Source organism: Pan paniscus, chromosome 4 (assembly GCF_029289425.2).
Source record: "Pan paniscus chromosome 4, NHGRI_mPanPan1-v2.0_pri, whole genome shotgun sequence".
In the NCBI taxonomy this organism is placed as follows: Eukaryota; Metazoa; Chordata; class Mammalia; order Primates; family Hominidae; genus Pan; species Pan paniscus.
Window position 1 is genome coordinate 75440177 of NC_073253.2, and position 13284 is coordinate 75453460.

The following is a 13284-nucleotide window of genomic DNA, read 5'->3' on the forward strand; positions in this document are numbered from 1 at the left end:
ACACTAATAATCAAGCTCCACCAAACCCAGCCTTTTGCTCTGGAAGCTCAAGCTCTGCCTGCCCTATTCCATGCTATCCTCTCCTATCAGACCATTTCTGTGGGCGTGGCAGAGTAGCTGGGGATTGCAGAGCTCCCCACTGCTCTGCTAAAGATAAGGTACACTGAGCTGGCTCACTGTGGCTTAGCAGCCCTTGTTCCCCATAAAAGAGACCCTCAAGCAGGGAACTAAAGGCTTCTGAGTTTTCACTTCTCTACCTGCCCCAATGCCTCCAGCTAGTCCTAGAATCCTGATTTGGAAAAGCTGCTGCCCCTTGTGTGGCTACCTGGCTCTGGTGGAGCAGATTGTGCTCCTCACTCACTCATACCAAGGTTTGGCCAGATATTTTCTCCTTAATTTTGTAGATGGAGTGTTGGAATGTTTACTAATAAATAATAGGAAAAGAAGATGAATGCAGCAGCCTGGAAACAACCCAGCTTATGGAACATACATTTCATCACTAAGGTCTTGCCCAAGACTGGTCTGGCTGATACAAAATGTACTGAAGCGTATCACCTCCTTTCTTTTTCCTTGCTCACTTCTCTCTGGAAATAATCACCTCCCAAATCCCCATTTCCACCCTACTTTCCTTCTCCAGCCCCTCAGCCCAAAAGAGGCTGTTCCATTTTGTTCATATGATCAAGAGGACTGAATATCACTAATAGTTTAATAGGCACTGTGGCACCTTCCTTACTCCCCTCTTATGAGGAGAAAAGGATGGTTCTCCCTGCTCTTTCTGTTGGTTTCTACAGCTTTATACCCATCAAAAGGTATATCAAAATAACTTTTCGGTATGCAGCTGTTCCAGAGATATCTGACAGAGAGAAAGATAAAGTTGATAACTTCATGCTTTCATACATCCAGTAAGTTTGATGACTAGGTAGAGTTGTTAAAATGGCTGATATTTATTGAGCACTTAACAGTATACCAGATACTGTGCTAAGTGCTTTATGTAAATAATCTCATTTACTCTTCATTATGTTTCTACATTATAGATACTATTCTAATCCTCATTAGAGAAAAGTGAGGCTTAAGATAACTTGCCTAATGGCACATAGAAAGTGGTAGAGCCTGGATTCAAACACAGATATGTCTAACTTTAAATGTAGTCTATGACCTTAACTACTACATTCTCCTAACAATCAGAACTGTCCAGTAATGGGAGGAAGGGGCCATTTTGAGAGATAATGAGTACATTCCTGATTATGGGAGGTATTTAATCAGGTACTGGACAAACAGTAATCTCAAAGGTCTTCTCTACAAATACAGCTCATGCTAATATCAGTGATGTCAGTGATTATTTTCTATTTGCCAATATAATGGCTTCTGATTAGTCATCCTTCCCTTTCCATCTGCAATCATCATCATCTTCATCATCATCATTAACACTCTCATCATCTCTAATTAGCACATATTATGTGCCAGGCACCTTTCTTTGCAGTTTTACTTACATTATTTATTCATAACAACCCTATGAAGTAGATATTATATTATTATCATCCCCATTTTATGGATGAGGAAACTGAGAAGTAAAGCGATTTGTCCAAGATCTCACAGCTAAAGACAGAGCTGGGATTATAACCCAGGCCATCTGGCACTAGTCCATTCCTTACCACTACATGGCACTCTCTTAATATTTGACACTTATACCATACTCTTAAAATGTATCTTTTTTTATCATCACAATATTTATTGTAAAAATAAAAGTAAAATGACACAGAAATACATAACATAGAATTTGAAAGTCCTCCATAATCCTGTCCTAGAGATAATTACTGTTCTTTGCACTAACTACATATTTACATATACTTATGAGTTATGCTATATATATTGCTCACTAATGTGTACTTTTCATATTTTTAGCCCTAACAATATATATGGGAATATTCTTCCATGACACTTAAAGCTCTACATCATGCCTTTGAATGACCATATTATATGGCAATAAAAATGTACTAGTATTTCTACTGGTAGACATTTTTTTCCCACTGTTTGCTATTATAAACAAATCTAAAAGAGATACATTTATATATGTATAGGTGTATATTTGTATATATACATATATTTATAAATACATATTTTGTGTAAGGATTTCAAAAGACAAATTCTTAGAAGTGGTCTTTTAGAGTCAAAGGTTACAGGCATTTAAACATTCTATTAACTTTTCCCAACATATCCACCAAAAAGGTGCAATCAAGATACAGTCCCATATAAATAGAGTATTGAGAAGGCTGAGCCCCGCATACTTTTGACAGAGCTGGGTTTTCTTGCCTGTATTTTTCATTACCACAAAAACGATAGGTTAAAAATGGCATTTTATGTTTTGAATCCTGCCTGAGATTGGAAATCTGTGTGTGTGTGTGTTTATTGGTCATATGCATTTCTTCCTCTTTGAAGTGTCTCCTCATGTCTTTCGTAACAATGACACTGGCCTCTCTTTCATTGAAACTTTGTCCTCTGATTTCCTTTCTATTTTTTCCTGACTCTCCTAATTCTCAAGGACTTTTTCAGAGACTCCTTTTCAGCTCCTCTTTCTGCGTGACCCCTAAATAATACAATAATGATAATTACAATAATTAACATTTCACAGAAGCTTACTATGTGCCATACACTAAGTAAAGCACTTAAAATGAAGTGCTCTATTTCTGTGCATTTTCACAGATGAAGAAAGTAAGCCTTAGGAAGTCTCACTATAAGTGGGAAAGCTCAAATTTGAGCCCCAGCTGTTCTGCTACCAAATCACCATATTCTCTCTGAAATAAGTGTAAGCATGCTCCAAAGTTCTTTCCTAAGCCTTCTTGTTTCACATGTATGTATTCCATGGGTTATTTTATCCATTCCATTAGCTTCAGAATCATTTCTTTGAGCTCCTGGCCCATACAGCCAACAACTTAACAGCCATTGCCTGGTGAATGTATTGTGGGTACTGCAAACATATCCAAAGTGGAAACCATCTTCCCTCAGGCGCCCTAGACATGCTCCAAGATTATTCCTCTTGCCAACACTATTTAATAGCATTGCCATTCACCCAGTTGCCCAAGCTAGAAACTTCAAAGTTACCTTTGATTCCTGCCTCTATTAAACCTCACATCTGACTGGTCCCACGGTCTGTCAATACAGACTCCATATAGCTTCTCGATCTATCCTCTACACGTTCTTCCTACTACGGCTTTAGATAATTGAGGGTCTAAACATCTCTCCCTTGGACTATCAGATCTACCTCCTAACTGCTCTCCCCACTTCTCCCTAGGTACCATCTATCCTTCTCATTGCTGTCAGAGTTAATGTTTTAAAGCCAATAACTGATCATGTCATATCTACCCAAAACTCTTTGATGGTTGCTTTCTCGCTACTAAATAAATCCCAAATGCCTTAGCACAGTACATAAAAATTCCATAATCTCACCCCAGTCTGTCTTTCCAAACTCATGTCCAGCACGTCCCTCCTTAGGTACCTTAAACTACAACCACTCGAGGCCACTTGCTTTTCCTCAGCAATATCGGGTATCTACACCACTATGCTTCTGTTCATGCAACTTGGAATACTCTCCTCTAGCTTCTTGTCTACCTGCTAATGGCTACTTTTCTTCGAAGAACCTGCAACCCATCCCCCAACCTATGCAGAGTTTCCACTCACATTTCTAACCTCATGATTTATTACTTGCCCTTTTCCTTTACATTTCTACTAAAGACTTACTACAGACTAACTTGTAATCTGGTCATACATGTCTGTTTTCACATAAGGGACTATATCTTAAACATACTAGTATTTCTAGTGCTTAAATGAGCTAGATATGTAAATGATTACAACTAACTGAAGTACATTTTACATTTAGGTAAAAGTTAGACTAACCAACCTGAAAGTTTAAATCTGAGATTTTTTATGCCCTTTCTGTACACCAAAATTTTATTTGAGGCCCTTGCAACTGTCATTTAACCTTGAAATTAACTCTGATTTCAAGGGGCCATTTCTACTTTAGCTTTTTTGCAGAGGCTTCAAAAGCCAAGAATTCGGGCTCCTAGCAATGAAAGTCCAGTGAGTGTAGTCAACGAGTTTCCGGAAGAGGTGAGGTAAGAAGCAGGAGAGTACATCGGAAAACTAGCAGAGTTCCAGGACATCTGGGATTGATTACTCCAGCGAGATGCTGAAGTTTGCAAAGAGACAGCAATCGTTGTACCAGGTTTTGACATCTGGCTTTGGCAGTTACCCCCATGGTTTTGCTCAGCAGTTCTTGAGGAATGAGATATGGGCTTGTTTCAGGGAAAGAAAAACCTTCTGCTACAGCAAAGTCCTTAAAAGACTCTTCTTTTCCCCTTATATGGACTTTCTTGGTAGGTTTGGTTTCGTTGTAATTTACAGAAAGAAAAATTAATTTCCAAGTACCTAAAGAAACTCATACCACCTAGGGTCTGAATTAGATCTCCTAATTTTTCCTCCTTCTATGAATCTTTTCAGATCACCTAAAAGACACAGTAAATACTGGAAGGCAAAGCAACCTCAGGCTACCGAAGAATTAGATTCATTCCAGATATTCTGAAGTGTCTATTTTTAAATACAAGCTGAGTAGAACTTCTGTTCAGTTTTGAGGAAACATCATGCATTTTTTCTCTGAAATTATATATTTTGTTCTTTTAGTTTCATTATTATTACCTTCAGAGCACAAAATATACTTTAGGTATGTTCAAAGATTCAAAATCTCAAAACTAACCTATGGTAATAGTGGCTAACAATTATCCCTGATTTCAAATATTCTGAACTGTTGCCCTGAAAGCAAAAGGCAATCTTCTGTGAAGAAGGGGAAGGAAGGGTGTTTTACGAACATTTATTGAGTGCATACTCTGCCAGGCACTGTACTATGCATGTTATAGACATGATTTTATTTAAAACTCACAACAACTCTCTGTGGTTTACTATGATCTGGATGTTAGCAATGGAAAACAAGGTTCAAGGAGGTTAAGTCATTTGCCCAAGGTCACATACTTTGTGAGTGGAAAAGGCAGGTTAAGATCACAGGTCAGACTCCAGTAATGTATACTCTGTACCTATTACTCTTAATATAAAACAATAATACGGTGATACAAAGAAGCCTCTTATTTTAACATTCTGACCTATTATCTCTTGTACTTCAGATAGAGAATTGTTATTATTACTATTTTGTTATTAAGATCTCGACATTCATTGGGCATTTAAGACCTGCTAAGACCTTCCAGGCCCTGATCTAAGTCTTGTATTATTTATGATCTCATTAACTTTCAGAAAACGTACTTTTTGAGGAAAGTACTAATATTTTACTGATGAATAAATAGAGGCTGAGGGAGTTAAGTCACTTCACCTAGGTCAGAGAGCTGAGTGATGGAGCCTGAGTTTTAAATCCAGGCAATCCTGGGTGCAGTGGCAGATGCCTATAATCCCAGCTACTTGGGAGGCAGAAGCAAGAAGACTGGCCACAGAAGTTTGGACCAGCCTGGGCAACACAGAAAGACCTCATCTTTTAAAAAAAACTCCAGGCAGTCTGTCTTCAGATTGTAAGCTACACTTCCTGGAGTACAGATCCTGGAGTTAGAGAGACCCGGATTAAAATTCTACCTTTGTCTCTTCCTGGGTGAGTTAACTTCAGTAAATCAGTTTTCAGTTTTCCCACATGTAAAATGGGTTCTGGAGCCTTGCCTGCTGAACAGGTATCCTCATACGTATACTCAAATTCATCAAAGTCAGAATCTGTATTACATTAGTGAAATGGCATTTTTGAAACCTGATCAACCCAGATTCAAATCTTACATTTACCAGCTATCTTATGAACGAAATACCCAACCTTTTTTTTTTTTTTTTTTTTTTTTTTTGAGACAGGGTCTCAGTCTGTTACCTAGGCTGGAGTGCAGTGGCGCAATCGCGGCTCACTGCAGCCTTGACCTCCTGGCCTCAAGTTATCCTTCCACCTCAGCCTCCCAAGTAGCTGGGACCACAGGCATATACCACCACACCTGGCTAATTTTTATATTTTTTGTAGCGATGGCGCTTCACCATGTTGCCCAGACTGGTCTTGAACTCCTGAGCTCAAGTGATCCACTAGCCTCAGCCTCCCAAAGTGCTGGGATTACAGGTGTGAGCCATCATGCCCAGCGAAGATACCCAAACTTTCTGAGCTTCAGTTTTATCACCTGAACATGGAAGATACAAACACTCACCTAGGGAGGCTGAGGCGGGTGGATCACGAGGTCAAGAGATCAAGACCATCCTGGCCAACATGGGGAAACCCCGTCTCTACTAAAAATACAAAAATTAGCTGGGCGTGGTGGCATACGCATGTAGTCCCAGCTACTCGGGAGGCTGAGGCAGGAGAATCGCTTGAACTTGGGAGGTGGAGGTTGCAGTGAGCCAAGATCGCGCCACTGCACTACAGCCTGGCGACAGAGCAAGACTCTGTCTCAAAAAAAAAAAAAAACCCCACCTAATAATGTGGTTTATAAATCAGAAAAAGTATATCTAAATGTATAATACAGTGCCAAGGAAATGGGAAAACTTCTACATTATAGTTACTAATATTTTTACAGTTATTGATTAAGAAAACATGCTTTCATATTCACCAACAGGCAGGGAGCAAAGTTCCCCATTTTGTCCTGTGGCTGATCCTCTGTATCCTCGTAACACAGGAATTATTGACAGAGGCTGGAGAACATCCTCCTCTGGGTAATGATAAAACAGGAGATAGTCTCCTGTGGGGCCCACCTCAGGTGTGGCTCTGACTGAAGGGGGTGTGGATAGGAGGGCTCAATGTATTCTCCATGGCATGATCTTCCCCACCTGTCTAGCATGGTGAACCTGTTGAGAAGGGGACCAATTATCAGCCACAGCTGGTGAACACATTCAGGGTCCTAACTCTCAGCAGCAATGCACCTCTGTTAGAGGGCTCTCAGGGAAAAACACATGGCCTTTAGAGTCACACTTATTTGAGTCCAAATCTCCAAGACTGAGTGAATTTAGGCAAATTCCATTATAAAACATCAAGCTCCCTTCTGTTAAATGAGAGCTATCACACCGTGTATTTGTGAGGATTAAATTAAATACTTTATGAATAGGACCTAGCTCAGTTTTATGAATTTGGTATAAACTCAACAAGTTTTTGTTCTCTTCCCTCTTAGAAGAGAACAGTTCGAGGTCAATACTATTCTGAGACAAACAAATGTCAATGATAAGCGTCATTGATAACATCAAGGTTAAAGACTGAGACAAGTCTATACAAAACTCTCTTTGACTTAAATTCTAAACATTTAAAAAAAGAATCTGAAGAGGTTCTGTCATTATTAACTTTGGAGACACCTGTATCCTAAAAAACTTGCCTTATGTTTAGGGACCTAGACTTTGTATGTTCAGCAAGAAAAATTATTTTAAGGTACTCATTTACTTTCTCTGAATCCATATCATATCTATCACACTGTGATCAACAACAACCTTGTCTTGCGGGGCTTTTCTATAATGCTCAGCATTGAAAGGGATATTATAAATACTAAATATTATTGCAGCAGACCCTATTAATACTGGGTTCTATGAGACTGTAAGAAATCAACTAATTTCCCCAAGTATAGGATTTGGTCAAATTCATACACAGGTAGGATTTTGCCTTACTAGCAAGACTGGTAGAGGTGAAGCACCCCTACCTGGTTGAACTGGGAGAGGCCATGCCATGCATATATCCACATTGATGACATGGCTGATGGCCAGGGCCAGAACTCACCTCTGCCACAGGGTAAGGAGGCTCTTTGTCTCCCTACTTTTACTGTGTTCACCTCCATATACAAAGATTTGAATCATCAGACACTAGGTGAGGTGAGAAACAACAGGTTAAAGAGAATCAGATAGCAAGCACCTTAATTGCAAACCAAACTCAGGAAAGGACCAGCGGAACTGAGATCTTGTCACAAGTTTACATTTCAAACACCTGCACTACATTTCATTTGTTTCCTAAGCTGATAACAAAGATGTAGCCCCTACCTAGGCTTATGGCATCCTAAATCTGCAAGTTGAATCCCTGTTAAAAATGGAGGATGTAGCCATGCTATCTTAGTCCATTTCGTGTCAGGTGAGGGCCCACTTCCTGATTCATTGACAGCCATCTTCTTGCTGTAAACTCACATGGTGGAAGGGGCAAGGAAGCTCTTTGAGGTCTCTTTTAAAAGGGCACTAATCCCATTCATGAAGGCTCCACCTTGAGTCCTAGTCACTTTCTAAAGGTCCCATCTCCAAACACCACCACATCGAAGATTAGGTTTCAACATATGAATTTTGAAGGGACACAAGCATTCCATCTATTGCACATGCCAACAAAAATTCATTGCCAGGTAAAAATCTAAATGAGGCTCTCCCTACACTGACTTTGTGTGGAACATGGTAAATCCTTACAATGTATATGCTATGGCCTTTTTTTATTTCAGAACATTTGTCTTTAATGATATCACTGATTACTGCTTCTATTCCAATCATAATTTCTTCAGAAATACATACAATTATTTGGCTGAATCTCTACTTTGTCCTGCATACCAACTACTTTCTCATGAGACCCCTCTCTTCTTTCACTCTGCGTTCTAAGAGAGCTTTTTAAGTTTGTTTTATCAATCTTGATTCTTAAAATTGGCAGGATATTAAAACTGCCTCTCGAACTATTAAAAGAACAGATTCTGCACACAATTCTTAAAACTTCTAATTCAGATGGTCTGGGGTGAGACTCAGGAATTTGCTTTTTGCTTGTTTTGTTTTGTTTCTTACTGTGTTGCAATTCTAGATTTGAGAAACAATACTCCAGTATCACTCCATGTTAAGAGTCTTCATTATTTTCAATGTGGATTTGAATTTTATTAGACTTGTTTTCCTGGAACCCCTGCTCATTTCACTCATCATTTTCCATTTCATCTCATTTCTTATCCTCAGATTGTCATCTTTTCATTTCAAAGTTTTCTCTCCTTTCAGGCTTCTGCCCCCATTACCCAGATGTCATCCGCGTGTTCATGCTTCCCTGGAAAAGCTATTCTGGCTCCTATAACTTACTTTCAGGGGGCTTTTTCTCTGAATCTTCAAAATGAGTTCCTCTTTCTTCTGTTATTTACTATTTTCTGATCACATTAGGTTACCCTGAAATCAGATGAAAATCCCTGCGAACCTGATGTAGACTGCTTCTGACTCCACCCTCTGCTCATTTGAGTATTACTTGATCTTTACCAACTTTTCCTCTGACTTTGAATAAACTTAGGTTTTATGTAGAGACATCCCTACCTATTTTACTAAGCCTTTAGATTCATTGTCAGTACACTGACTGGTTGAACACCTCTTGCCACACCCCACTGCAAGGGAATGAGCTCTCTGGAAGGGAAATGAGTACTTGGGTACAGATGGTTAAACAAGGTATTACTAATTCCACCCAACCTTGAAGTGCTTTCAAGAGATTCTGCCACTATCATACTTGGATTTCAAGATTAGGGTGTTACTCTTTTAAGACTCTTGTCCAGATAGGGACTCAACTAAAGTTTTTGTATCATATTCTCCCTCAGCATATCTAACAAAGCAGACAATTTTCAAAAGATAACACATCACTTAGAAAAGGAAAGAGAGATGGAATGAAATGGAAGGGAAGGGAAGGGAAAATACATATATACATGCATACATATGTACATACATCCCTCCTCACATCCTGCTTACAAGCCCAGGGGAAGATGTAACGAAACCAGCCAAAAGTCACCTTCCTCAGCAGCTGAATTGCCTTTCTGGGCTCTCCTTTGGCAAAGCAGATCCTGCCCGTATTATGAAAAGTTTCAGCCACATTTTTGCTGTAGTCACTGTAGCTGAATACCTGGGACTTTAATGAAGCCTTTAGCAGTCTGTAAGCCTCCTGAGGGATAAAACGTTTTTAAAAAAAAAAAAAAAAAAAAAAAATCAGCCTGGCAATTCCAAAGCAGCATGCTGGTTCTGTTCCCTGAGCTCTATGGAGAAGGCATTGTACCCAACAATGACATAACCCACCAGGATCAGTCCGTTGTGATGTGTCACCTAAGTAATTTGTATTAAGAATTAAAGTTCCAAGCTTGTAATTAATAATAGTTAATTCATATAATACTATTTAATCTTCATGGCTGCCCTACAAGAGAGGAACTGTTATTATACTCATTTTACAGATGAAGGAATGGAAACTAATAACAGCTAAGGATCTTGCCCCAGATCATAGAGCCTACAATTAGCAGTGTCAGAATTCCAACACCAGGCAGTCTGAATTCCACAGCCCTCACTCTTTTTGTTCACCTATTTTTTATTTTAAATTTTTTCAAATCTTCAGAAAAGCTAAAAGAATAGTAAAATAAATACCCATACAATTTTCGCCTAGATTCACACATTGCTACAATTTTGCCACATTTGCTTTATTGTTCTCTTCTTAAAAAGTAATGTCTCTCTCTCTATATAAATATACATGCATACACACATATATTTTTGTTGAAAATAAGTTGTAGGTAATCAAGATACTTTACTCCTAAATGGTTTCTTTTTTTTTTTTTTTTAGACAGGGCTTCACTCTGTTGCTCAGGCTGGCGTGCAGGGGTGTGATCAGGGTTCATGTAGCCTTGACCTCCCAGGCTCAAATGATCCTCTACCTCAGCCTCTAGAGTAGCTGGGACTATAGTTGTGCACTACTCTGCTCAGCTTATTTATTTATTTATTTTTTGTAGAGATGGGGTCCCACTATGTTGCCCAGGTTGGTCATGAACTCCTGGGCTCAAGCGATCCTCCTGCCTTGGCCTCCCAAATTACTGGAATTACAGACAGGCATGAGCCATCACATGTGGCCACCACTAAATACTTAAGCATGTGTCTTCTTAGAACAAGAACATTTTCCTACATATCTACAATAACATTATCATTCAAGAAATCTTACATCAATACAACAGGGTTTCCTGATACATGCTCCATGTTCAAATTTCCCAATTGTTCCAATAATGTTCTTTACACCTCCTTAAAATCTAGCATCTAATCATCATGTATTGCATTTAGTTTTCATGATTCTTTAATCTGTTACAGTTCTCCTGCCCTTTTGGTCTTTCATAACATTGACATTTTTAAAAGGTCTAGGCTAGTTGTCCTTCAGCAAAGCTCTCACTGTTAACTACTTACTATACAGCAAAAATAAATTAAGTATACATTGGAAATTATTCATAGGACAAAGGTGCTTGTACTCATTTGCCTTCCCAATGTGCTTTCTTTAGGGAAGGTGAAGAGGTATTATTGCTGGCTCCCTCAAGAACTGCACATCACCCACTCACTGCCTGAATTATCTATGTTGACAGGTGTAACAGACATTTCTTCATAATTGGGTTGAACATGTAATCATCATCCCTAATGTGGCATGTCAGAACAACAAACATAAAAGGGATGTCAATTGCTGCTTTCCAGAGAACACTGCCAATAAATCAGGAATCTCAAGGCTACTACTGTAATATTTTTGCATTTTTTAGAGTAGGAAAGCATGCATATAATTTGTTATTTTCCTGTTTATTTTTTTCAGTGTATAAGTCTTTCACCTCCTTGGTTTATTCCTAAGTATTTTATTCTTTTTGATGCTATTGTAAATGGGATTGTTTTCTTACTTTTTTTTTTCAAATTGTTCAACGTTAGTATATAAAAATACAACTGATTTTTGTATGCTGATTTTGTTTCCTATAATTTAGTTGAGTTTATTAGTTCAAACAGGTGTGTGTGTGTGTGTGTGTGTGTGTGTGTGATCATTAGGGTTTTCTACATAACATCATGTCATTCTGCAAACAGAAATAATTCTACTTCTGTTCATATTTGGATGTTTTTTATTTATCTTTCCTGCCTAACTGCTCTGGCTAGTACTTCCAGTACTATGTTGAATAGAAGTGGCAAAAGTGGGCATCCTTCTTTTGTTCCCGATCTTAAAGGAAAAGCTTTCAGTTTTTCACCATTAAGTATGGTATTAGCTGTAGGCTTTGCATATGTGTATGGCCTTTATTATGTTGAGGTAATTTCCTTCTATTCCTTCTTTGTTGGCAGTTTTTCTTTTTAATCATGAAAAGGTATTGAATTTTGTCCAATGCTTTTTCTGCATCTCAGAGTATCATCTGATTTTTATCCTTCATTCTGTTAAGGTGGTGTATCTCATTGATTGATTTTTGTATGCCAAACCATTCTTACATCCCAGGGATAAATCCCACTTGGTGATGGTGTATGACTCTTTTAATGTGCTGTTAAATTTGGTTTGCTAGTGTTTTGTTGAGAATTTTTGCATCTATATGCATTCAGGGATATTGACCTGTAGTGTTCTTGTAGTGTCTTTTTATGGCTTTGATGTCAGAGTAATGCTGGCCTCATAAAAAGAGTTTGAAAGTGTGTCCTCCTCTTCCAGAAAATGGAGGAGTTTGAAAAGAATTAGCAATATTAATTCTTCTTTAAATGTTTAGTAGAATTCACCAATGAAGCCATCTGGTCCTGGGCTTTTATTTGTAAGAAGGTTTTTGATTACTGATTAAATATCTACTTAGATTTTCTATTTCTTCATGATTCAGTCTTGGTAGGTAATATGTTTCTAGAATTTTATCCTTTTAGGTTATCCAATTTGTTGACATATAATTATTCATAGTAGTCTCTTATATTCCTTTTAATTGTTGTGGCATCAGCTTAATGTCTCTTCTTTCATTTCTGATTTTATTTATTTTAGTCTTCTCTCTTTTCCTCTGAGTGAATCTAGCTATTCAGGGAACAGGTTCCAGCAGCCCAGACTCTTTCCCATTAGTTCTCACAAAGTGTGCTTCCCTGGATGAAGTAGGTTGGCATTTCAGTTGAACCCAGGGACCTATCTCTTTGACTTCCTTTTTTTTCTAACGATTTTCTTTCAGAAGTTTCATGAGGCCATCCCAGCTCTTAGAGTGCTGAATATGCACCAAACACATATTTATTCTGTTGGCAAGAATCTTGTCAAAAATCTTGGGTTGACAACACCAACAGCTTGCTGGATAACAATGTAGGCTCTCTCAGTTTTGCCATGGTAACACTTGTGGGGTATTCCCTTTTGGACAATGCCTATTCCCTTGATTTCGACAGTATCACCTTTCTTATAGATTTGCATGTATGTGACCAGAGGAACATCTTCATGTTTTCTAAAAGCCCTAGAGAACATATAAGGGGTGCCTCTCTTCTTTTCTCTTGTTTTTTTTTTTTTTTTGTTGTTGTTGTTGTTGTTGTTTTTTCTGG

At 38.4% G+C, this 13284-nt stretch overlaps 1 protein-coding gene across 10 annotated transcripts in view; it reads right to left on the reverse strand.

Moving 5' to 3' along the window:
• The window catches only part of TTC23L (tetratricopeptide repeat domain 23 like), a 63357-nt gene that overhangs the window by 3915 nt on the left and 46158 nt on the right, over positions 1-13284 (reverse strand). For 3 of the 10 annotated variants that reach the window (XR_008625390.2, XR_008625392.2, XR_008625391.2), the window contains one exon: positions 9767-9916. The exons of 3 other annotated variants lie outside the window; for them this stretch is intronic. Coding sequence is in view for 4 of the 7 variants with exons in the window: in XM_034960201.2 (XP_034816092.2) it covers positions 9584-9916 (333 nt within the window). In the remaining 3 variants the exon portion in view is untranslated. Of the gene's footprint in view, positions 1-772; positions 9917-13284 lie in introns of those variants that run through there. 4 more of the 10 variants (XM_034960201.2, XM_034960200.2, XM_034960197.2 and 1 more) reach the window with 2 other exon arrangements.